General features: G+C 39.4%; 8 protein-coding genes across 8 annotated transcripts; 4 read left to right on the forward strand and 4 right to left on the reverse strand.

Annotated features, from left to right (window-relative positions):
- Positions 1-413: 413 nt before the first annotated feature.
- On the forward strand, positions 414-3,744 carry I206_104556 (allantoicase; the record flags this gene model as incomplete). Its single annotated transcript, XM_019153855.1, has 12 exons — positions 414-486; positions 563-648; positions 725-813; positions 877-1,171; positions 1,260-1,619; positions 1,735-1,909; positions 2,010-2,546; positions 2,610-2,635; positions 2,687-3,217; positions 3,293-3,365; positions 3,424-3,504; positions 3,581-3,744. The coding sequence occupies 12 exons, from the start codon at positions 414-416 to the stop codon at positions 3,742-3,744; spliced, it is 2,490 nt and encodes an 829-aa protein (XP_019012595.1).
- Positions 3,745-4,074: 330 nt separating this feature from the next.
- On the reverse strand, positions 4,075-6,052 carry I206_104557 (uncharacterized protein; the record flags this gene model as incomplete). Its single annotated transcript, XM_019153856.1, has 3 exons — positions 4,075-5,682; positions 5,746-5,806; positions 5,877-6,052. The coding sequence occupies 3 exons, from the start codon at positions 6,050-6,052 to the stop codon at positions 4,075-4,077; spliced, it is 1,845 nt and encodes a 614-aa protein (XP_019012596.1).
- Positions 6,053-8,126: 2,074 nt separating this feature from the next.
- On the reverse strand, positions 8,127-9,848 carry I206_104558 (uncharacterized protein; the record flags this gene model as incomplete). Its single annotated transcript, XM_019153857.1, has 2 exons — positions 8,127-9,500; positions 9,561-9,848. The coding sequence occupies 2 exons, from the start codon at positions 9,846-9,848 to the stop codon at positions 8,127-8,129; spliced, it is 1,662 nt and encodes a 553-aa protein (XP_019012597.1).
- Positions 9,849-12,600: 2,752 nt separating this feature from the next.
- I206_104559 (uncharacterized protein) lies at positions 12,601-14,750 on the forward strand (the record flags this gene model as incomplete). The annotated part of the gene is made up of 14 exons (XM_070202971.1): positions 12,601-12,824; positions 12,879-12,979; positions 13,057-13,155; positions 13,215-13,344; positions 13,415-13,504; positions 13,564-13,581; positions 13,647-13,681; positions 13,734-13,877; positions 13,936-14,012; positions 14,063-14,139; positions 14,202-14,330; positions 14,385-14,421; positions 14,481-14,591; positions 14,652-14,750. 14 exons carry the CDS (start codon positions 12,601-12,603, stop codon positions 14,748-14,750), a joined length of 1,371 nt encoding a protein of 456 aa, XP_070059072.1.
- A 1,044-nt stretch (positions 14,751-15,794) lies between these two features.
- On the forward strand, positions 15,795-16,387 carry I206_104560 (uncharacterized protein; the record flags this gene model as incomplete). Its single annotated transcript, XM_019153859.1, has 3 exons — positions 15,795-16,034; positions 16,112-16,197; positions 16,306-16,387. The coding sequence occupies 3 exons, from the start codon at positions 15,795-15,797 to the stop codon at positions 16,385-16,387; spliced, it is 408 nt and encodes a 135-aa protein (XP_019012599.1).
- Positions 16,388-16,895: 508 nt separating this feature from the next.
- On the reverse strand, positions 16,896-18,278 carry I206_104561 (uncharacterized protein; the record flags this gene model as incomplete). The annotated part of the gene is made up of 3 exons (XM_019153860.1): positions 16,896-17,956; positions 18,063-18,161; positions 18,224-18,278. 3 exons carry the CDS (start codon positions 18,276-18,278, stop codon positions 16,896-16,898), a joined length of 1,215 nt encoding a protein of 404 aa, XP_019012600.1.
- Positions 18,279-19,128: 850 nt separating this feature from the next.
- Positions 19,129-21,395, reverse strand: I206_104562 (uncharacterized protein; the record flags this gene model as incomplete). Its single annotated transcript, XM_019153861.1, has 11 exons — positions 19,129-19,585; positions 19,639-19,945; positions 20,005-20,025; positions 20,089-20,152; positions 20,224-20,302; positions 20,378-20,519; positions 20,607-20,685; positions 20,740-20,845; positions 20,919-21,004; positions 21,060-21,126; positions 21,199-21,395. 11 exons carry the CDS (start codon positions 21,393-21,395, stop codon positions 19,129-19,131), a joined length of 1,605 nt encoding a protein of 534 aa, XP_019012601.1.
- Positions 21,396-21,683: 288 nt separating this feature from the next.
- Positions 21,684-22,775, forward strand: I206_104563 (uncharacterized protein; the record flags this gene model as incomplete). Its single annotated transcript, XM_070202972.1, has 4 exons — positions 21,684-21,775; positions 21,836-21,867; positions 21,935-22,219; positions 22,321-22,775. 4 exons carry the CDS (start codon positions 21,684-21,686, stop codon positions 22,773-22,775), a joined length of 864 nt encoding a protein of 287 aa, XP_070059073.1.
- Between the last annotated feature and the right edge of the window lie 432 nt (positions 22,776-23,207).

Genomic DNA, 23,207 nt, shown 5'->3' on the forward strand with positions numbered 1-23,207 from the left:
TCTTGTCTCGCTCCTCGTACTTGATCAATAACGAATGATTACTGTCAAGGGAATGAAATAAAGAGTTTTGTGTTATCGGTATGCTCCGGTGAGATCGGTTAAAATCGGTTGATTACTCCGGTTAAATGACGATAAGATGAACATTTAAGATGAATATGAAATTGCGCTCATATGATATGAAATATGGAAATCAATAAAGGAAATGATATGAAATATCTTAAATAATTTACGAGTATAATTCAAAACAATCCCTTCTTGTGGGATACTATCTATCTCGCGAAAGTACATTCACCTCAGCTTCATTCATATAGCTATTTACCATCTTGTCAATCTTTTGTCAACTTGTACGGAATTTACAATTGATTAATCAATCTCAACCTGGAACGAAAAAGTAATTTATAACTCAAATAATAATGACATCTACTTCTAATATCAAACAAATCTCATTAGAAGAATTTGATGAGAAGATCAAAACGAGCTATGTAGGTAAGTTGCTTCGTATATCCGTTCGGCATTGCGAATTCAACAAGTCAAAGCTTATATATTTATATATGATTCATAGAGGTCTCTTCATCCTCTTTGGGAGGTAAAGTAATCTCTACTTCAGATGATTTCTTTGCTTCAAGACATAATCTTATCAAACCAGGTGTGAGTTCTTATCTGTAATACCCAAATCATCATGCATTATAATCAGATCTCTGACTGATGTGCTAATTGCGAACAGCCTTCCATATCTATGAAAGGTCAATTCGGACCTAATGGAGCATTATACGATGGATGGGAATCTAGAAGACATAATCCATCTTTTGATTGGTAAGGCGCTCATGCTGCATGATATGATTAAAGAAAGTTACTAATTGTAAATTCAATGTACAGGGTAATAATCCAACTTGCTACATCTTCAACATCAATTTCATACGTAGATATCGATACTTCTCATTTCAGTGGAAATGAAGCACCTCAATCTCAAGTGTTCGCTTTATCTCAATCATCTGTAAACAACACTGGAAGGAAAATCACTCAACCTTCACCAAATACTCAAGGATGGATTGAAATTCTACCTGTTGTTGATTTGGGACCTAATAGTAGACATATTTTCCAAGTCAATGATGAAGGGAAAAAAGGGGATTGGAGTTGGTTAATGGTCAGAATGATACCTGATGGAGGAATGGTGAGTCAATCAAGCAATCTTGCAAATCAAGAGTAGGCCTTAGCTATGACAAATTATTGATGTTGACGTTAAAAATATTTAATTTTAGGCAAGATTTAGAGCATATGGAATTCCTACTTCACCTTTTCAACCTATTTCGTTACCTGATAATTATAAATCACTAGAACCAACAGATTTAATTTCTCCTTTAATTGGAGGTAAAATAATTTCATGCTCAGATTCTAATTTTTCACCTCCACAAAATTTAATTTTACCTGGACGTGGAATTGATATGTCAGATGGATGGGAAACTAGAAGATCTCAAAATGAAAGAGGAAAATATCATCCTTTTGAAGGAATTTTAAAAGGTCAAGAAAGGAAAGAATGGGTTATAATTAAATTAGGTGTTGAAGGTGTTATAAGTTATATTGAAGTTGATACTGCTTTCCATCCTGGTAATTATCCTGTAGTGAGTATTTGCTTCTTATATTCCTTTCCACTCCTAAATGCGAGGAGGAATTTCAAGCACTGCCGCCTGCTTTTGAAAAAGAATATAATCACTAATTGGCTTGGTGAAACATTAGGCTTGCACCATCGAAGCTACTCTATCCACTTCGGAAACGGACTTGAGTTCGGCCGAATGGACAGAGATCGTTGGCAAGAAACCCCTCGGACCTCACAGACAACATTACTTCGATATCGACAGAACAATTGAGGATAAGCGGGTATGGAGTCATGTCAGATATACTATTTATCCTGGTTAGTCTGCAAATCCATACCATCATTTCAACTTGTTGCGCAACCGGCTGTTTCGACTCATATCTTATTGCTGACATCATTCTATGACCCACTGATATAGACGGCGGATCAAAGAGATTAAGAGTATTCGGTTATCCTCTGTCCCCTAAATCAGTTTCAGCGTTAACTAAAACTGAGAGTGAAATCACCCTCCCAGTCTTGCCATTGACGTACGAAGCGTTCAAACCATACGGTCAAGTAATTCAAGGATGGTCTTACCCTTCTTCAGCACCCAAAGGAGTAGCAGTGACAACTGCGAATCAAGGTACAGCTACCAAATTTCATAGAGTTGGTAAGATCAAAGAAAGTTATCCAGAGGGTGTAGGAAAGCAAGGAGGAGTCACTGTTGGTAGTGTCAAAGCTGCGAATAGACTTGATATCGCCCAAGGAATGAAGATCAAGGTGGAATTATTAGAAAGACATGCTTATACCACTCAAGCTTTCATACCCTTAAATCGTCCAGCAAATTCCTCACCACCAGGATCATTCATCGTGGTTGCTGCGTTGAATGGGACGGATGACAAGCCAGATTTGAAGACTATCAAAGCGTTCTTGGCGACCGCTGCGCAGGGTGTATCCTTCGATGCAGGTACATGGCGTAAGTCCTTGTTTCTCATTCTCGTGTGATGTGAGAGTGTGCTTATTGGTAATACGATCGTAGATCACTCTCTTCTAACAGTTGGGGGTGTAAGTCTACGTCGTTCTGTAGTGTATTGCAAAGCTGATGCCCTTGTTCAGAACCTCGAATACGCAGTCATTGAAAGAGGAACGCCTGATCCATCTATCAAAGCATACGTGGAGAAAGTCCAACCATCAGTAACAACTTATCTACAAATTCCACCCTTCCCTCCACCCAACGCCAATATCGTTTCAAGACTCGAGGGCCGTTCTTCTCCGGATAGATCAAATGGAACCGGTATATTATCTTCCATCCTGAATTCGACTTCACTATTAAGCAGTGAAGGTTCACCAATTAAGCCAACGATAATAACACCCGAGAATTTCGCTCCATTCGGTCAAGTCATAACTACAACTCCTGCGGCTTCACATACCGATTCAGAATCATCTCCTGACGGCTTGACCACCAAGAATAACGCATTATCTTCCATCATTTCTACGTACCCAGCCGAAAGTGGCGCAGTAACATCTATCTCAGTCTTCAGAGCGACTGAAAAGATCGGTCTGGAAAGAGGTAAGACCTTCGACGTGAAATATATGGAGAGACATCAATTTACAAGTCAGACTTTCTTACCTATGGGTAAAGCTGAAGTGAGTTGTGCAGTCATGATCTTTAGGTGTGTTATACAATTATTGATTGCTGACTATTCACTTCGTTTCTGACAGTGGTCTGGTAAATCTGAAGAAGCTTTACCGATTGGGGGAGAATTCTTGGTCATCGTAGCTGAGAATGGGGCCGGTGAGACAAACAATCCATTTTCACAATTGATCAAATTGCTGATATTCATGTACATCAGATGACAAGCCCGACCCAAAGACTATCAAGTCCTTCATTTTACCTTCGAACATAGGTGTCACTTATTCACCTGGCATCTGGCGTAAGTGTTCCCTTCTTCGTGTAGAGCGCAATTTCTCCTGCTAGACATATTAATTGATATTCTGATTGAACGGTAGATCATCCCGTTTTGATTCTGGATGCAACGGTTGATCTCGCATGTATCGAAACTCAAATTTCGACAGGAGTTCACGATTCTGATGAAAGGGATTGCGAATTGATTTCTTGGGAAGATGGTGAAGTCTTTGGCAGAGTTGATGTGCCGGAATATAGTACACAGTAGAGGCGTATTAGGCGGGAAGAGGTTTTAAGGCTCCAATGTAAGGGAAAAGTCGCTAGCTGAATCAATTGATTTGTCCTTATAAAACCTCATGTAAACGAAGTTCCGAAGTCAAGAGAATTAATGCATGATGCATAAAGTGTAAATATAATAAAAGGGCGTTTGCCCAAGATGTAAATCTAAATCCGAAATAAATATTGGCGACTATAAACGATATGTCTGCCAGGGCTACGAGTATCTAGCTAATGTAGTAAAGGTACGAAATCTAGCCAGCTACCAGTATTGCCTGAAATAGATGAGATGGTATTCTAAAAACTATTCTCCTTCCATCTTTTAGATCTTTTCGCTTGAACCGTCGTTAGAAGCTAAATGCTTTTCTCCATTGATAGGTTGTAAAGCACCAGCTTGTCTTGCAGGGTCCGCGAATACTCTTGTAGGTTCGTTTAAATGTCTTAACCAAGTTGGGAAAATTATAGCACAAATGAAACAAGCTACAGCTAAAGCAACATAAGGCCAAATAAGATAAGGATCTTGAATAGCATTTGAACAAGCTAAACCAATCGCAGAAGAAATTGCAGAAGCACCTAAACATAAAGCATAAACTAATCCTTTCATTCTTGCTGGTGCTCTTGTATAAGCTAATTCATATCCTGTTACCATTACGAAAATTTCACCAATTGCAGGTATAACTTGAAGTGGTGCTAAAGCCCAAATTGAAATTGATGAAACTTCATCACAAACATCTGCAGTTGAAGCATAATATCCACAAGGTGAAGTTTTATAAACTTTCCATTGTAAAACAGCACCATAAATCATATTAATACAAGCTAACATAAAACCAATTGATAATCTTGTCATTGGTTTTAAAGGCCATCCAATTTTTTCAAAGAAAGGATAAAATAAATAAGTGATTATTGGTGTAAAGAAAATAATTGCTAACGGATTTAAATTATCAATAACATCATTTGGTGCGTTATTTAATGTAACTGAAGATGATAATGCGTTTTCTTGTGCACCAATTCCACCATCTGCCATAATAAAAATTGGAGTTAATAAAAAAACAACACAAGCAGCTAAAGATTGTCTCATTTCATCAACGAATAAATCATCCCATGTAATTTTTGATTTATCTAAAGAACCATTTTGAGCTAAAATATTTGAAGGTTTTGCTTTATTCCAAAATTTATCACCACCTCCAAACATATGTTTCCAACCACCATTTTTGAAACATTGACCTAAAACTCTAAAAGCTTCAAGAGTTACTGAACCTTGAGGAGGTGCGTGATATAATCTTTTATAAACAAAAAGTAATACTAAAGGCATTACCATATAAACTATTCCAGGTAAAAGATAGGCTAACCAATATCCAACGAATCTTGCGGAATAAGAAGAAGCGATAGCGAAGAAACCTCCAACATTAATACAGAAATAGAAAACTAAAAGGTATCTTTGAACTGTAGTTTGAGGATCTAATATAACTTTTTCACCAGAAGGTAAAGTTTTAAGTGTTGGTCTTTTAATTGGAATTTGATCACACATTAAAGTTGCTAAACAAGGTTTAATAAATCCTGAAGCGAATGAAAGGATATATAATGATAATAAGAATGGACCAATTGCGTGACCACCTGATAATACTGTTGGAATTGCTGAAATTACTAATAAAATGTGGGAGATAATACCAATTCCAGTTCCAACAGCAATAGTTTTGAATCTACCCCATTTTGTATCGGCAATTATACCACCAGCTATAGGTAAAACGTATGCCAAAAAGATAAAAGCGTTGTAAACTGCTGAAGCTGTAACGGTACCTTTACCTAATGCACCTGCTGTTTGATTTTCACCGGCTTCACCATGTGCAACGGCACCAGCACCATTACCACCTTTTGGTAAAGGTCGATTGACAAAGTTCTTGACTACACCTGCACAACCGAGGTAGGATGCCTACAAGACAAATTCTTGTCAATCCCCTTTCAGAAGATTATAGATGTATGACGTATTACTCACTCGCTCGGCCAATTCGACAAGACATAAAGCTACAGTGACCCACTTCATCTTTGCGGGAACTCTGTAACAAGATTATGTATCAGTACGCCTGTCGATGGGAAATAGACACGTGATAAAATAAAAATACTCACTTTCTAAGGGTGGCGAACTCCTCATCGGTAGGCTCCTCTCCTTCGTTCACATAATCAAGAGCACCAGTTGTTGTGACAGCCGTTTCCGGGTCCACGACAGTTGGGTCATGCTTGAGATCTGTAGGTGAAACGATGCTACTTGGTAAACCGGTAGGGGGGACTGGAGCTGACTCCATGTCAGCAATGACAGAGTGTGTTGCTGAGAGAGGTGAATGGAGTCAGTAAATCAGATTTGGGTTGTCTCGGAAGATGACCACAACTCACCCATTGTGCAGTGTCTATCCTCTAATTCGTATGAGTGGCAAAGAGGTAATGACAAGCTTATTTACTATGCACAAATCAATTGATTATTTTACACTAAAATTAGATGAGGGGAAACTTAGTCGATTTCGTCGCAGGATTAGGAATCTTAAGTATGAATTGGTTATCTCTTGTGAGTGATCAGTGAAGCTGTTCTTTGGTTGATATGTTATCAGCACGACATATTGCATGTGATAGACTCCACCCGAGTTCTGTTCGAGTCGTGCCGATCCATCAATCTGAAATCGTTCCATATGGGTCATTAACATTGCGTGATTCAACAAATTCAAGTCTTGTGATAGGTTGATTTAGACTATTCGACTATTTGAATTCACGAAACGAGTCGAAAAGTCAGTAGAAAAAATCAACTTTTTCGCCCGTGAGGAGTAAACTCCAAGTTCCAATGATCGAAGAAGCACACATCCACAATTACAATAACGAATCCCGAAGCGAGTGTATCGTATGGTTCCAACCGAAATTAGTTCATCCTGATTAGTAAGATCATAGTCACCATGTGCTGCGCTTTTTTCGAGATTCATGCTTTACTTGCTGAACGCTCTGAGGTCTTGATACTTCCGCTTCAATTGATGAGTCGGATGTGTCGGAAAACCAATGTGGAATCATAGGGTTAAACTAAGGGTGGTAAGGGTGGTATGGTTAATTAGAACAACACACCGCATGATGTACGCAAAAAATTAACGAGATGCATGAAACTAGTACATTCAAAATTTGCCACTTTGAATTAGTCAAAAGTGATCGCCCCCGTTGAATACGGCGTATCAGCCATGAAAGGGATCATATCGCTTCGCTCAACTATTATCGGGATAAACTCGGAAATTGGGCCATCGTAATTCCAATCTTTTCGTTAGATGCCGCCGGAAATATATGAGATTTCGGCATGCGACAATGTCTTCCTGCTTGAAGTACTGATTGGCATTGCTTCATGCCCTCATGCTGCCGAGTGCAGAAGACTATGCTGCTTTGTCGAAGCATGTCGTTGTGTATACTAGCCTGAGTAATCTACCCAATAGCATTTTAGTATCTACCCATCTGCACAAGCACATAAAAGCGCGTGATGATAACCTCTTTCTGCCACATGGGTCATGGAAACCGGCAAATTACATGTTAAGATATATTTATAGCATCGGCTTGACGCGCCCGCAACCGTAATCACTTGGCAGTAACGAAAATAGCACATAAGCTATACTTTATCGTGTGGAGCGCGATAACCCTCTTTGTTTTGTTATATCTTCTCATCGGTGCGCATATTTGTCATTCTTGATAACGACTGTAGTACAGTGGATTTGATAATGATTACCTTATCTTGCGTCATACACCTTATTTCAATTTAGTTTTGGTGGCTTGCAATTCAGCACATGTACAAAGCCACAAGGTGCATAGTTGTACCACACGATCGCTTCAAGATGATTGTCACTTGACGATATCGTAAAGTTCAATCGCAGGACGAATATGCAATATGATGAGTCAGAGATAAAGTTATCGGCAACATCCTTCACTCATATGCGCTCCCTTAATACTCATGAAAGGCTACTTACACCCCCTGAGCAAACACGAGTATGCATGAAAGAATGTCTTACTAATCATAATGAACCATATTTATCTCAAGAACCTACAATATATGCTTAAAGATAAGCCAGATAAGCTGACACTCCACAACGTTCCCAAGCAATAGGGTAGCATCAATTTGCAAAAGCAGGTAGGTGCCAAAGATTCGCTTCTTATCAGTGTTCACGGTGGTTATGCTGACTAAAAACACTGTCATCGAGGTTATATAGATGCTTGATGAGTGCATAAGCATAAATTAATGATTTGTAACAACCTATGTGTATATATATAGTGTAATTTTTTTATTGAACAAAATCTCCCTGAAAAATGCTACTTAAACATTCCTCTATGAATGTATGAAAAGAAACACCTAAAGCTTCTATCCTACATGATAGCAGACCAAATCTTTCCACCGATAGTCTTTGGTGGTTCTTCCTCGTAAGATTCTGCCTCGACAACGTCCAATCCAGAAACAAAGTCCATTTCTTCGGCTCGAACGAATCGGGTTTTCTTGATGAGTTTGAAACCAATCCAAAGTATTGGGAATAACCATAAAGGAAGGTAGTTGGTGACAAAGGTGGCAGTATCGAATGAACCCTCGTGCTTGAGGAAAACTGACCAAGCGGAGAAGAACAAGATGATGGTAATCATAGTGATGGCGTATTTGGCAGCGAAAGCATTTTTGTTCAAGAAGGTAGTGTAAGGTAAAGAAGACTTGGAGATACCTTGAGTCTTGAGACCCTTGCTAAATCTAATGTAGGTGAAACAGATACCCCACCAAGTCATGAGACCAGCGGCGGCGGTCAAGTTGGCGAAATAACCGAATACTTGACCGGCGGTCGATTGGAGAGACATGTAAGCGAGAGCACCGAAAAGAGCACAGAAGGAGATGGCAACATAAGGAATACCGCTCTTGGTAGTTCGGGCGAAGATCTTAGGAGCTTGTCGAGTAATGGCAAGACCGTAAATAGCTCGAGAAGAAGTGAAAAGATCAGATGAAGCAGCAGACCAAGCTGAAGTTAACAAACAAGCGTTGATAATACTGGGAAGAGCGGGGATACCAGCTCTTTTAATGGCGATAACGAAAGGAGAGGCAAGAGCGGTACCAGAGTTGAGGGCAAGACCTTTATCGTTGGATGGTACGAGGATACCGATGATGAATGTACCACCGAGGTAGAAGACCAAGATTCTGATGTAAACCTTCTTGATAGCCCTTGGGAGATTTCGTCTAGGGTTTTTAGCTTCTCCAGCAGCGATAGCGACGATTTCAGTACCAATGTAAGAAAAGGCGGCTTGGGTAAGCACAGCCCAGAAACCAAGGAATCGACCGAGGGAACCTTCGATACCAGAATATTGTACGAAAGGTCCAGGATTTCTCCAGTATTGGAAACCAATGGATTTGTGGTCGGGACCACCACCAGCCGAGATAATGATACCAAGGATGATCAAACCAGTAATGGTGAGTACTTTGATGGAAGCGAACCAGAATTCACATTCACCGTAAACACCGGCACCGAAGAGGTTGATGACGACAACGACGATAAGACAGATGGAGATCCAAAGAGCATTGTTGATAGTTTGGTTCCACAAGTTTATCAAGACGGCGGCAGCGGATAATTCGGCAGGAAGAATGATGACCCAATTGTACCAGTAGTTCCAACCCATTGTGAAGGAGAAAGCAGGATCTACAAATCGTTCGGCGAGTTTGATGTGACCACCAGGGATAGGAAGGAAAGAGATCATTTCACCGAGGGAAATCTGCATTAGTTACAGTCAGCATTAAGCGGGAATTATCTAATACGAAAGAGTGCAACTCACCATCACCGAATAACATATACTACCCATCAAAGCGTAACCCAAGAACAGACCAAGTGGACCACCATGAGCTAAAGCGGAACCGGTACCCAAGAAAAGACCCGTTCCTATGACACCACCAATTGAAATCATGGCCAAGTGTCGAGATTTGAGTGAACGCTTGAGTCCCTGATGGGAGACGACCTCCTCATCATATGATTGTGGGACATGGTGGTTTGGATCGACGCCACCAACTTGTTGTTGGTAGACATCAGCACCCTTCTTGTCTTCGTATTCGTTTTCGAGAGACATGATGAAAAGGGAAGAAGTGGAGGGGGGATAGAGTTGAGAATTGTTGAGAGAAGGGGGGGATAGAAATGTGAAGACTAAGCAGTATATATACACACCACGAAACGGCAATCGGGGAGGGGGAGTTTGATGTAAGAAAAAAAGAGATAAGCCGTAAACGAGTTTTGATGGGATAAGAAGATAAGACCTCTTCTAGCCCCACAAAGGGAATTACCAGAGAGTCAAAGGGAAACTCTTGCGATTTAAGGGAGATTGCGACGATCGTTCAAAAAATAGAATTAGCTTAACGTAAAAGGTACAGGCACATATACTTTAAAACACATGGGATCGGAGAGCTATACTTGGAACAGTAATTCTCTTGGTTTAAGCCTGAGCCTTTGAATCTGTTTCATTTTGCTTTGCTTTCCAGTGTGCGACCGGTAAACCCGGAAACTCAGTCATCCCACCCCAAGATGCATGATTATGACAATATACTCTCTGACAAGATTTGCTTTCCAATTGATTGGAGCGCTAGCAAATACAGACTATTTTGCGAGCTCGATCGCGCTATCATCGTTATCAAGATTCTCGCTACCGGATTCTTTGATTGCCCGGTCAGGTGTAACCGGTGGACCTACCTCGCTTCAGGATAACTGGTGAGAAACGATTTCTGGGACCAGAATGTCTCAGCGGTATCTATGAGATATTCAACGAAAACGGCAAAGCCGTCTTGATTTTGTCAAAGCTAACTAATCTAAACGAGACACCTTAAACAGGGATCTGGTACGGCTTATGGAAAAAGAATCTTTCATTGGTTATTAGGAATCCCATGCCGTTAATTACGGATTGGATTATATGATGTCCTCTCCGAGATTTCCCTGATGACAGCTGTACCCGCTTCCAATTGGGGGATTGGTGTCACATGCTGCTAATTTTTCGTATTTATCCAACGGGACATTTCGCTGCGGCAATATAAATGTTCTAAAACCGATGCTTTCATAAAGATCAGTTAAAAACAAGATAAAATACCATAATTCGCTATTGTTCTTTCCCTTTTAAGTAAAAACGGTAATCAAAGTGACGATTACACCCGATTATTACGATAGAAGGGAGATCCCAGCTCGTTTAAAATCTTTAAACGAGTCTTCTGTGCAAAGTTCAGATTCGGTAAACCCTAAGAGACTCGCTTACCCAGACGGCCCCGGTTCCATGGCAGGGGGTAATCGATGCGCGTACTCGATCGCATTCCAGCAATGACCAATCATTGCAAGTGAACCCGCAATATGCAGTCCTCAGATGATAGCTACAACATTGCGCTGGCTTAAGCCTTTCACTGATCCAAAAATAAATGGCACAGGGACTATCTGTCTGATGCAGATCGGTCAAGGTGAGAGAGAGGCTTAATAGGATGTCATAGCGGAGCTGCCCGCAAAATCTTCAAACTTCCATCTTTCGATTGTTCAAACTCTAGCTAAAGGAATTCATTCTGCGAACATTGCATCTCGGCAATATAAATCGGTTCACATTTATGCCAAGAGATGAGGTGTTATATTTATCTCTTCTTTTATCTAAACGATGGCATTACCGAAGTATGATAGCGAAGATTTATAAAACACAACGTCATCCTTATCACATAACTTCGCTTGAGGTGCCTCATCATCGAATCTCGTTTGCCTATCTTTTTCGTCGCCATATCAGGTCCGAGACCCTCAATTCACATCTCCATATCTAGGAACGGTTCTGCTTAGTCGCGCGCGCATCATGGTATACCTCATTCCCAGCCTAAAGTTGCTTCCCTCAAAACTTCACCTGCGATATCATTCGAAACACCATCTGCTACTCTGCATGCAAGTTGGTAACATATAATCAGACCAGATTGACTTTAACTTCGAATGGAACGAAGTCCGTGCCAATGACTACTGGACTCTTGGCGCGAGGAGAACTGATAGAATCTATAAACCACATGATTGATAACAGCGTTGGTAGCTTGCGCGTATTTTGGACGAACGGAGAAAGAGATATGGCGGGTCTGTCGGTTCCTGATGACTTTGTCTGCCTGCTCACTGATGAGTGGATTGACGTTTGTCATGGGGAGAACCTCGCTCCCGCTGGGTCCCAATCCTATTGTTGTCTTTGCTGATCAGACCCTTGCTTTCGATTCGACCTAACTCAATCGTCTGGGAGGATATTAACCTTCCAATGCGATGTTATCACTAAATTTGAATGATAATCTAGCGTTCCTCATGCGCTGGGCACGTGGCAAGCAACTACAATTTAGCTTTCTTTGAGCGCTTGCCCGCTGACTATTAGAATGAATAACCTTAGCTGTCTAGCTCACGTCGCGATCCATTTCAGCAACAGCAAGACGGGCCGATTCATCAAGATTTCAGGGGGAGGTCAATCAGAATTAATCTGTACCTATGAGAAGTACCTAAATTAGTGTATTCCTCCTACAATTTTCGCCATCCATCATATGCCAAGCCAACGTGTTTGGCTAAATATGGCGCATCGTCAGAAGAGCTGCAGTTTTCTTAAGACGGTCTAAGCATGAAGAAAAAAGTCTCGTGACCGATTTCAAGGAACTGTTTTGCACGGACCGATGGCGGACCGCCAACCGGATGTATGTGGGGCTACGAGGTGGAGGTAGTCCTCTTTCTTTAGTCTGGATAGGAACAAGTAGTAGTATATAAGAAAAATGAAGGCCACCTTCTAGCCAAAGTATCGCCCTTTTACAAGCCTCAGATTCATTACGAAAGCGGATAGCTTTGTCAAAAACATGTTGTCAATCGCTTTAATCACTCTCCTTAGTCCCCTTGTAGCTTACGGTGCTTATACTCCTCAAGGCAGATCCTCCGGGATAGAATCAAGAGCTAATGGTGGCCAAACTTGTACCATTCAATCTGGAGGATCGAACACAACAGACGATTCTCCAGCATTTAGAGATGCTGCTAAACAATGTGCTAATGGTGGTACACTGCTCTTTAAGGAAGGTGTCGATTAGTGAGCTTATAATTCAATACCCTAACGGAAGCACGCTGATCAATTTGATTCTAGCTACTTCAATACTCCTGTCAATGCGACATTGAATAACGTAGATATTCAATTTAAGGGTAACGTACACTTACCTCAAAATATAAGTTACGTGCAAGGTATTGGTAAGCTACCATAGAACCACATGTATACAGTACGAAGTATGAAAAGGTTGAAGCTAACTTTTCGGTTCGGGGAATAGTGAACGGATCTACTGGGGGTAATACATGGTGGATTAACCTTACTGGTGATAATGTTAATTTCACTGGAACAACCAATCTTTCCACAGGTTGGATATATGGTTAGCTTTTTTGATTGAATAATTCTCCAATTTTCTTTTCTGACGATATGCTTAATCAGGATATGGTCAACAATGGTGGGATGCCAATCCTAAGAATGGTTCAGGTATTGCATCTCGACCTCATTTATGGAGATTCAACCTCACCAATGGTAATATCAAGAATATCAAGATCAGAAAACCAATCGCTTGGTGAGTGTCTCCCATTTCCTGCATTTCATAAGAGTTTATCAGGTGAAAATTTATGATGATTGTTTCGTAGGGTGACAACTTTGAACGGCTATAATATTAATGTCGATAACGTATTTGTCGATGCTGCTACTACACCAGGGGGTGGTTTTCCTTTCAATACGTGAGTGATTTTCATCTTTGTTTACCCTCGTAATCTACGATTCGCTGACATTAGCTCAGTGATGGTTTCGATGTCGCGTAAGTAAAGATTGATAGATCCTATTAGAGTTAGAAAGTCTTAATGACGATTGACTCGAATTCAGTGCTAAGAATGTGAAGATCAACGATTTCACAATCTGTGAGTCAGTCTTCGCAGATCTTGTCAAATTCGGCTGATTCGATAAAATCAGTCAACGGTGACGATGCTGTGACTATCAACAATGGTGGAGAGAATGTCACAGTTACCAACGGCTTCATCGCTGGTCCCGGTTGTCATGGTACTAGTATTGGCAGTTTAGGTCAAGCTCAAGGTGTATACCAGACCGTTCGAAACAGTAAGTTTGAATCAAAAGCGGTATAACGCAAGTGGACAGCTAAGAGTCCTTCTTGTAGTCTTGTTTGACAATATTAGAGTACATGGCTGTGTTTACGGTTCCAGAATAAAGACATATCTTGGTGGTCAAGGTATTGTAAGTGTCTCGATTCCAATTTGAAAAGATGGAGCTAAGTGTGGGATTAGGTACAAAACGTTACTTTCTCCAATTATGATGTATCCAACACTACTTTCCCTATTTACTTGACCCAAAATTACTTCAAGTAGGTACAATCTCTTGCTATGTTGTCTGGATGACACGTATTGATTTCATGACTTTTCACAGCCAAGGTAGCTCCCAAACTCAAAACGGTGCAGGTGTACAAGATGGTGGAAATTACGGTGGTCGAGTTGATAATTCCTCTGTGGTGATTGACGGTGTTACCTACAAGAACTGGAAGGGTGATATCAATACGTGAGCATCTTAGTTTTTACGTTTTAGCTTCAAAAAAGCTGACAACTTTGAAAGCTACCAACCAGGTGATGGATCTTGTGTTACTGATCCAGTAAGTCTAAATTTCGTCTTGCTAGTTCGCTTCAGATTCGTTACTGATCGTCAATATAGTGTTGGTACGATGTTCCTGGTTCAGATGGTACCCAAGCAATTGTGATCGGATGCTCCAATTCTACCGCTTGTTCCAATTTCGAGTTCCAGAACATCCAAGTCATTCCTCAGGTTAGTTTCATCATGCTTAAAGCAAGAGAACGAGCTAATGCTTGTTGGTTATTTGCCTAGTCTTATGCTACTACGCAGATCAACTGTACCAATCTTGAGGCAGCTAGTAACCCTAATCTCGGTATCGTCTGCACTAACGGTACTCTAGTCACCAACTAAGTGTGCAATTTCTGAAGAAATAAGCTTGTCGTGCTTCAGAGTAGACGTTCTAGAAAAGGGTCTTGACAAGATGTATTTATAAAAATCGTTATAATGAAGGATTCTATTTAATACAATGCTGTACATGCATTCAATACACAAGCTGAGGTTGAGGCACAAGGGGATCAATAGACGTTCCACACAGTTGAGGTCAGAAACTAGTACTTCTGGACTCATCTGCTCAGTGCATAGCGCCCACGAGGATAATCTATATGCATTGCAAAATCCGACTAAACAAGCATATTCCAAGCCGCTGATGCTGTGTTTTCGCTTAACCTTGGTTTCTACGAGTATGAATTTAGGAAAACAACCTTTGCCGAGACACGATCGAAGTGATCTGACCCTGATCCAATTTTCTTTGTTATAAGGGGTTACTCCGATGTATCGCCCTTTTGAGGGATCAAAAAATTGCTTCCCGCTTTTTGTCCTCCGAAACGCATTTTTGCGAAACAGGAGTAAAAAAGCAATTCAACAACCCCAAACGTCATTTCACCATTTCTTTCCTACGACGTCTTTAAATCTTTGAAGTGGGACATGCTTAAAAAATTTCATCCGAAACATTTCCATACACACACAAACACAGTCTTTTTTGTTTGAAATTTTCTAGGGTCATTAACAATATTTAGACTATGTGCCTCCACGAGCTATGACCATTTTCAAGAGATACGTTGTTAACCATTATTCCAGCGTTTGCCCTTGGTTTTGACATATTATTGTTGTATTTTGAATTTTCAAGGGTTGTTCAAGGGACAATATATAGGAGGGGCGGTGTGATTTCATTATGATGGGTCTGTGCGGAGTGACCTTGGGGTCAAGTTGAAGAGGGTCGATCGAAAATTGAGTCTGGAAAAAGTCGAATGAATTTCCAAACACGATATAAGATGCTATACACTACTTGTATAAGTAAGATGAATGAGTTTTCTTGATATCTGTTTATTGTCTTTACTCAAATCATTTTCAATTCTGTGAATATAGCAATATTGCCCTTACAAAATCCCAGTCAATATGCTTTTCTTACACTCACTTGCTTTTTTACTTCTTTCCCTCTTCGTCTCAGCAGCACCTATCTCAAGTTCTCCCAAAAGAATCCCGCAAGCTGTAGCGTACGAACCTGTTAGATTCATCAATCATTTCGGATCTTCGATACAGCCGGATACATCTATAAATCTAGAATGGACAGGAGGAAGTGGTAAAGGATTTGATGTGTATTACATCCCTCAATGGCCTCAACAAAAAGAGTATTACGTGAGTCGATCAGAAAGATGCGCGGTTGTTTATGGTACATGACGCAACAAGTAGCTGACAGATTGATAATATTATAGCCTGTAGAGCTTGTTTCTGGTTCTACATCGAATCACTTTACATGGCATACACCTAAAGCAGATGAATTTCCAAAAGGTACAACATTGTAAGTTTTATATATTACTTCAAGTCATCATGCTTTGTGATGATCGCTATAACAATTCACAAAAGAATGAATGCTAAAATTTGATACGTTCATCTTTCTTCCCAATAGCATTTTAGGTGTAAATGATGCTGTCACTTCATTATCGTCAGATTGGTATGACATAACAGGAATGATGAACTTTGCTCATTGATCCTACTGGTCCTCCACTCTATCCCACCAAGCAATCTGTACCTATTTCACCTTCGCCTCCTTGTAATATTACCTCACCAACGAATGGACTTTAACGACAAACGGACAATTAGATGATAGACGATACTTAATACCTAGCATATAATATAGTACACATAGATGTTATCTCTTATCTTTGCATTTTTTCATTTCGAAGAATACACTAAACCTCCATTCATGGGTAATTTTCAATTTGAATAGGAAAGAAGATTATCGAAAGAAATCATTATACGTAAAGTCCTTGTATTGACCCGTACCGAGATACGAAATTCCAGCAACAAAACTAACTATCTGACTACTAAACAAATGGACCAAGCGCTTTTTGAAATGAATCTAATTATATGAGAAGCTATACACAACTGAATCAACTTCATTGTGGATTCCCTAAATGAGACATTTGGATTACGGATACGTCAGCTAAAATACCACTTGTCGATCCGTCAGAGACGTGATCGGTACTGACCAGAAGCTCAATTCTTAAAGGTATAAGTAGTAAGTATGGACGCAGGGAGAGTCCAAGATGACCCAGGTAGTGTCGATGTCCAAGGCAGTATGTTTGCCCCATCACTCGTCGATGGCGCAGAAGTTGTACCTACGTCTGCAGATCCAGCCGCTTGACTGGTACCTGAGCTCGGAGATGCTATTGAATCACTTGTAGTAGTAGTTTCCCCGGTAGGCATAGCGGAAGAAGTACTCGCGGCATCGGATACTGAACCTGCTGACCCGGTCGAAGCAGTGGTAGATGTGTCATCGGTATTGGTTTGAGTGGAACTGGGTATACTAGTCGAATTTGTAGATGTAGTTCCATTTGTTGAAACATCAGGAGCATCTTGATGAGTCATATCTGTCGGACCACTACCTAAAACATTCCAATCTCTTAAATGAATAATTTGATAAGAATTATTATAAACATCTTCAAGTTTAAAAGCATCTGTTGAACCCCAAGAATTTCTTGCCCAAATAACTCTTTCACCATTTGGATTAATTGATCCATTATAAATTGCATAATCATGTGAATGTCCTAATTGAGGTATAGTAATTCCAACTTGTTCTTTTGATAAAGTATTAAAAATAACAGGTGTACCAGTTGAAGCTTTTTTAGCTAATTCAAAAAATTCATCAATTGTTAAAAATTGTTGATATGAAGAATCAGTTTCAAATCCTGTTAAAATTTTTAAACCAATTGTTGCTGAACCTGATTTTGGATCCCAATCTGGATTTGAACCACTTATTACACCTATAAAAGAATCTGTTTTTCCCATTGCTTTTGCACCTTGTCCAATTGCTTCATGCCACCAATTTCCATTTGGATGATCTTCTGTTTGTGAAATATAATTTTGATCAGCTGTAAAAGTTTCTTTTGAACCACTATTTGGATTCCATACTGTTACTTGAACTGTAGAATCTTTAGGCCATGATTGTCCTGTCATTGAAGATCCATTACCGTATTTAACCATATCCTCTACCCATTTTTGAGATGACATCAATACAGCTAATGATGAAGCTGCCCACCAACAATTAAGAGTTTTCACTATTCGTATGATACAAAGTCGATGAAGGAAGTTGACAAAGGATGAAAAATAGTAAGCAAAAAATCAACAAGCTCGACGTTCTCTCAAGTTGATGAGCAGACTCACCTTGTTTGACGTCCCGAACACTAGGTCCACTCTCGTTCCATAATGGTGCGACGCCTCTCCGCTCGAGCTGGCGAGGTTGAAGAATGGGTTTGGCAGCGACTAAGGGGCAGTCACGTGAGCTATACTCTTGTTTGGCTGAAGCAGCAGTGATCTAAACTGACCATACGATAACAAAAATGGCAGTATACAGCAAAACAGAAGGGTACTTTGTTGCATGATGAAGGAAATGGCTGGAAGAATTTGATGTGTGAGTATGGTTGTATGAAAACGGAATGTATTGTCCGAGAAGTAATAAATGAAGAGCGAATATAAATCGGTATCTGACTGTCTAACAAGAAAGATTTGAAGGGTTAAGTGAGTGTTTAATGGTTCTGTCCTACTAGGTGTTTATCAACCTATTCGTCAGATGAAAAGATCAAGTGGTTTGTATAAAAAGGCCTTGAGTCAGAGAAAGAAAGGTAAATGTCACAAATTGATTGGCTTGGAATGTGCGAGTAAGAAAGCCAAGACATTTTGATATATATCATATATCGATCTATCGGTAAAGAACAAAGGTAGTATTTCCCTCTTTTCCAGGAGTCAATTAAATCAGTTGTAAAAGGAACATTCCTTTGGATAATTTCAAGATCGAAATCAAGCTTTAAAGGACCTAAGGACCTATCCTCACTTTCGTGGTATTGTCTAGATGTTCCTTAAACTGTGAGAATCGATTGTCATCTGAAGGTATTCCAACTCAGATTTCAGTCAAATTCAGTGTTTCGTACTTGGACAGGTCCCAATCAAGAGCTCGAATCAGAGTAAATCATTAGCTATAATCTGTCAGTAATCCCTAATGGCGATCAACGTGAAACTGTGATTATACAGTTCCCCTTGTTTACCAAATGCCATTTAGTAAGCCATTCGCACTACTTTCGAGAAGCCTTAAGGCTCGGAAGGTATTTCCCACATGTATGGTCTATCTTTGTACTTGTACAACAATGACACCGAGCTATGCTAGAAAGGTTATGCTGATCGATGTATATTCCAATTGTCCTTTGTTTCACTTGTCCTACATCTTGACCTGGGCCTAATCTCCACTATCTTTAGCTTCTTTATCCTGTTTTTGCTGCTTTTTATCATCCTCCAGCACATCCGGTATTTTCGCACCATCACTCCAGCCTCTCCAATCACCATCCCAATGTTCTCCCGCCCATCGAGGTAAAGGAGTTTCCCAAGTACCTAATTCAGGGGTTGTGTACCTCAAAGCATGTAAGTAAATGAACAGTGTTTCAGGATCGGGATCATCAGGTAAAGGTACAAAGCAATCTTCGCAAAATCCAGGAGGAAGATATGCTGGTTTTTTCAAAGGTGAAGGAGCGTCAGAGTCGGGTATCGAAGCTTTAATTATATCTTTTCTCGAAGAATTTTTCAACCTCGGTGCGCGTATAGGAGTCGTTGAGGATGTTGAGGTTTCTATTTCGGGTATAGGTGTATTTTCCAGCTTATCTTGAGCATCTTTAACAGTAAATATGACTTCGTTCCACCTGAAATGGACATTAGCCCTACTGAACAAGTGTATAGTAGAATTTGGACTCACTTTATCCAATCTTCAGCTTCATCTTTCTGTCTCCGCAATTTCGATATTATCTTCCTAGCTTGTTCACTCAACAATATCGGCGAAGTAAGATCCATATCATCATTCTCCCTATCAACCGTCTTGTTTGTTGGTGTTGAAGTGCCTACTCTAGCTTGTAATGCTTCTGCTCGTGATGTACCCGTCGCGTCAGGTGTGAGATCGACACCTCCTTTCCCTAGATTATGACCCCATACTTCCGAAGTGGAGTATAGAGGGTCGTTGGCTATAGGATGACCAAGGTATTGCAGATGAACACGGATTTGGTGAGCTATAAAGAGACAAGTAAGCGGATGCTTGATCCAGTATGGCAGCGATGACGGTACGCACTTCTTCCTGTCTGCGGGCGACCTGATAGATAATATACATATCAGCCTATCGCATAATGGCAGAGCAATACCCTGAAAGACTTACACCTGACTACACTTTGATCTCGCTGAGAATCATATGATAATCGGTTGAATATAGTTACAGCGTCCTGGAGATTGGAAGATTAGGGCATCAGCTTAGCAACCTATTTACAATGTTTGAAGGCATATGCAGACTGACCTTGCCCTCCGGTGTTATGATTACCAGACCCATCTGTCGATCAACGGTCATAAGGGGCTGGTCAACCGTTATTTCCTCTCTACGCAAGTAAAATACACCTTGTTAGTGTGGATGTTTACTTCTCTATATTTAGGATGTCAGAAAGCTAACTCACTCTGGGAACTTTCCTTTAACTCGAGCAACGTATTCTTTCTTCACTTTCCCTTCAGCAAATTCCATAGCCAATTTACTTGCTGCTTTTCCACTTAAAGCGAGGATCATTAGACCGGAAGTCAACCTATCAAGTCGGTTCACAGCTAGATTGAAGCAGCATTCAGCTATTCTGTCCAACGCTACCAGGGAGTTGACCGAGAAATAAGGATCTCGATATCCGGCAAACTCACAATAGCATTTTATGCCATAATCCAATTCCATCATTTCAAGCACAGAATGTCTGAAATACCGTCCCGTTGCATGTACCGGCTGTCCAAATGTTTAGCAAGATATATGACAGGTATACACGGTGATGACACTCACAACACTTCCCGGCTTAGAAATCACGACAAATTGTTTCTGCCTATCTATATGAAGTACTAATATCGGATCATTCGTTACTGGAGGTTCATGCCGATGGACAGTGTTACTACACCATTGGAAATGTCAACTCGTTTGTTACAAGTATTATCAGCTATTCCATCATGTTCTATTTAACCCACTCTATCCTATCACCATCTCGCAATACCAAATCTGGTCTAGCCGTAACACCATTCACCCTTGTCACTCCTGAGTCTAAGGCATGTTTCTATACAGTCATCAGATCATGATGAGATACGTGAGTGGATGATTAAGCGACACACATAGTATTCCATTGACCTATCCCTGAATTCGGTAGTAATGACCTCCAGTATCTGTCGACCTATCCACCTGTAACGAATTGTCAAAATTAGCTCGAAGGTTGAGAATGAATATCAATTATGATAAGAAGCTGAAGCGCACCTTTGCTTGACAAATGTCCTATACGGCCACCAATAAGGTTTGATATATCTTAATTTAGGATTCATGCCTTTTGGAAAAGTTGATTTAGCAATTCCGACTTCAACACCTGGTGTAGATGTTCCACTAGATCGATCAGGTTCGTCTTGTATTTTCAACTTGTTTATGCGGTCCGGTAAGATATCCGAGGTCGAGGACATGTTGATTCCTCTTGAGCTTCAATAGAGTAGTCTAGGATGCCTTCAGGTCGTTGAGATGATCAATTAAGCTAGATAAGCAAATAAATATAGGATATACATTGGGAAATTATAGTCTAAAGAGTACCTCTTGGCTCAACTTTTTCGAAACGTCGGAATTTGTTTATCGGAGCCCCACATTTCATGAAATTTGTTTTCATTTTCACCCAGCAAACCTTGACGCTATATATGTCATCATACATTCGATAATCATCTATATATATATTACACCTGCAAATCAGCCAGAACAAAATGGGGCCTAGCAGAGCTGGACAAGTAGTTAAATGTCAGATATGTAAAGATCAAATATCTAAATACAAATGCCCTGCTTGTCCTATACGCTAGTGAGTATATCCTCCAAAATGACATATTCGTAATGGCTAAATGGGATGACGCTATTCTAGCTGCTCGGTAGCATGTTATAAGCAGCATAAAGGTATTTACCTACCTAGTCTGTTTGATGATCAAGCTGATCTGCTGATATATCCTTCTTTACTCCATAGTAACGCACGAAGACCCATCAAGTGACCCTTCCTCATCTTCTTCTCAACTTACTCCAGCAGTTGTTCAGGATGAATCAGCACCGCTACTCGATGTCACTTTGAAAGATGATACATTGAACGAATTGGACGAGTCGGAACAGATCATTCCAAAGAAGCGAGTTGAAACCCCACTAAAACCTTTAACATCATTATTATGGCCACCTGAACCTGATCCAAGTATATTTACTGATCCATTACAAAAAGAAGATCCAAAACCATTAAAACATGAAGAATTATTAAGGATAGGTGAGTACAGTTCATCCTTTTTTTTTCTTTTTTTTTATCTTTTCTAAGGCCATTATAGCGATTCAATTAATAAAATAATTGATGAAATATTTGATATATAGCAACTTCAATCAAATTAAGAAATTTATTATCAAATTCAAAATTACCTTTAGTTTTACGTACAATAGATTCATTATCATTTAATAAAAGACATGAAATTATAAGTAAATTATTAAATTTAGATAATGAATCTTTAAATAAATCAAATGGAATAACATCTTCTTTTTTATCTTCTTCTTCTTCAAGAAATTCTCCACCTCCTTTAAATGATTTAATTTATAGTTTTACCAGTAATTCAGAAAATCAAACTAGTCAAATAAATAATAATAATAATGAAGAAGAAGGTTGGTATTTATATTCTAAAGATCAAAAAGAAAAAATTTGGATAACTGAAAATGAAACTAAATTATTTAAATTATTTTCAACAATTATTTGTTTTTCTATTGATGAAAATGAAAATGAAAATCAAGATGAAATTCCTTCTTGGGGTAAAGGTGGATTAGAATGGGAATTATAATTGAACATTATGTATGTTTTCAAAAAATTTACGCTAAATCAATTATTACAATTTTATTACTTTTTGTATGTTAGATGAAAAAAAAATATATGAATTGTTGTATCGAATAATCTTATTTATGCAAAATAATGAATAAAAACATAATAAATAACATAACATTCCATTATTCATGGATCTAACAGAAGACAATTAATATATTTTTAAAAAAACACAAAGAGTCCGATTTATTATATAAGTTAATTGAGCGAATGAAAATTCATTTTATAAGCTACATGAATATTTGTTTTAATATCAATATTAATAATGAATATGATTTGTTGTCTATAATGAGAAAAAACAAGTTACATATTATTAATTCAGAATGTCCCTTTATGATAATGATTAATGGAAAAAAAAAATGAATATGACGTGTATGATAATTTATATATATAT

The sequence above is a fragment of the Kwoniella pini genome, chromosome 6 (genome assembly GCF_000512605.2).
Source record: "Kwoniella pini CBS 10737 chromosome 6, complete sequence".
Classification (NCBI taxonomy): domain Eukaryota; kingdom Fungi; phylum Basidiomycota; class Tremellomycetes; order Tremellales; family Cryptococcaceae; genus Kwoniella; species Kwoniella pini.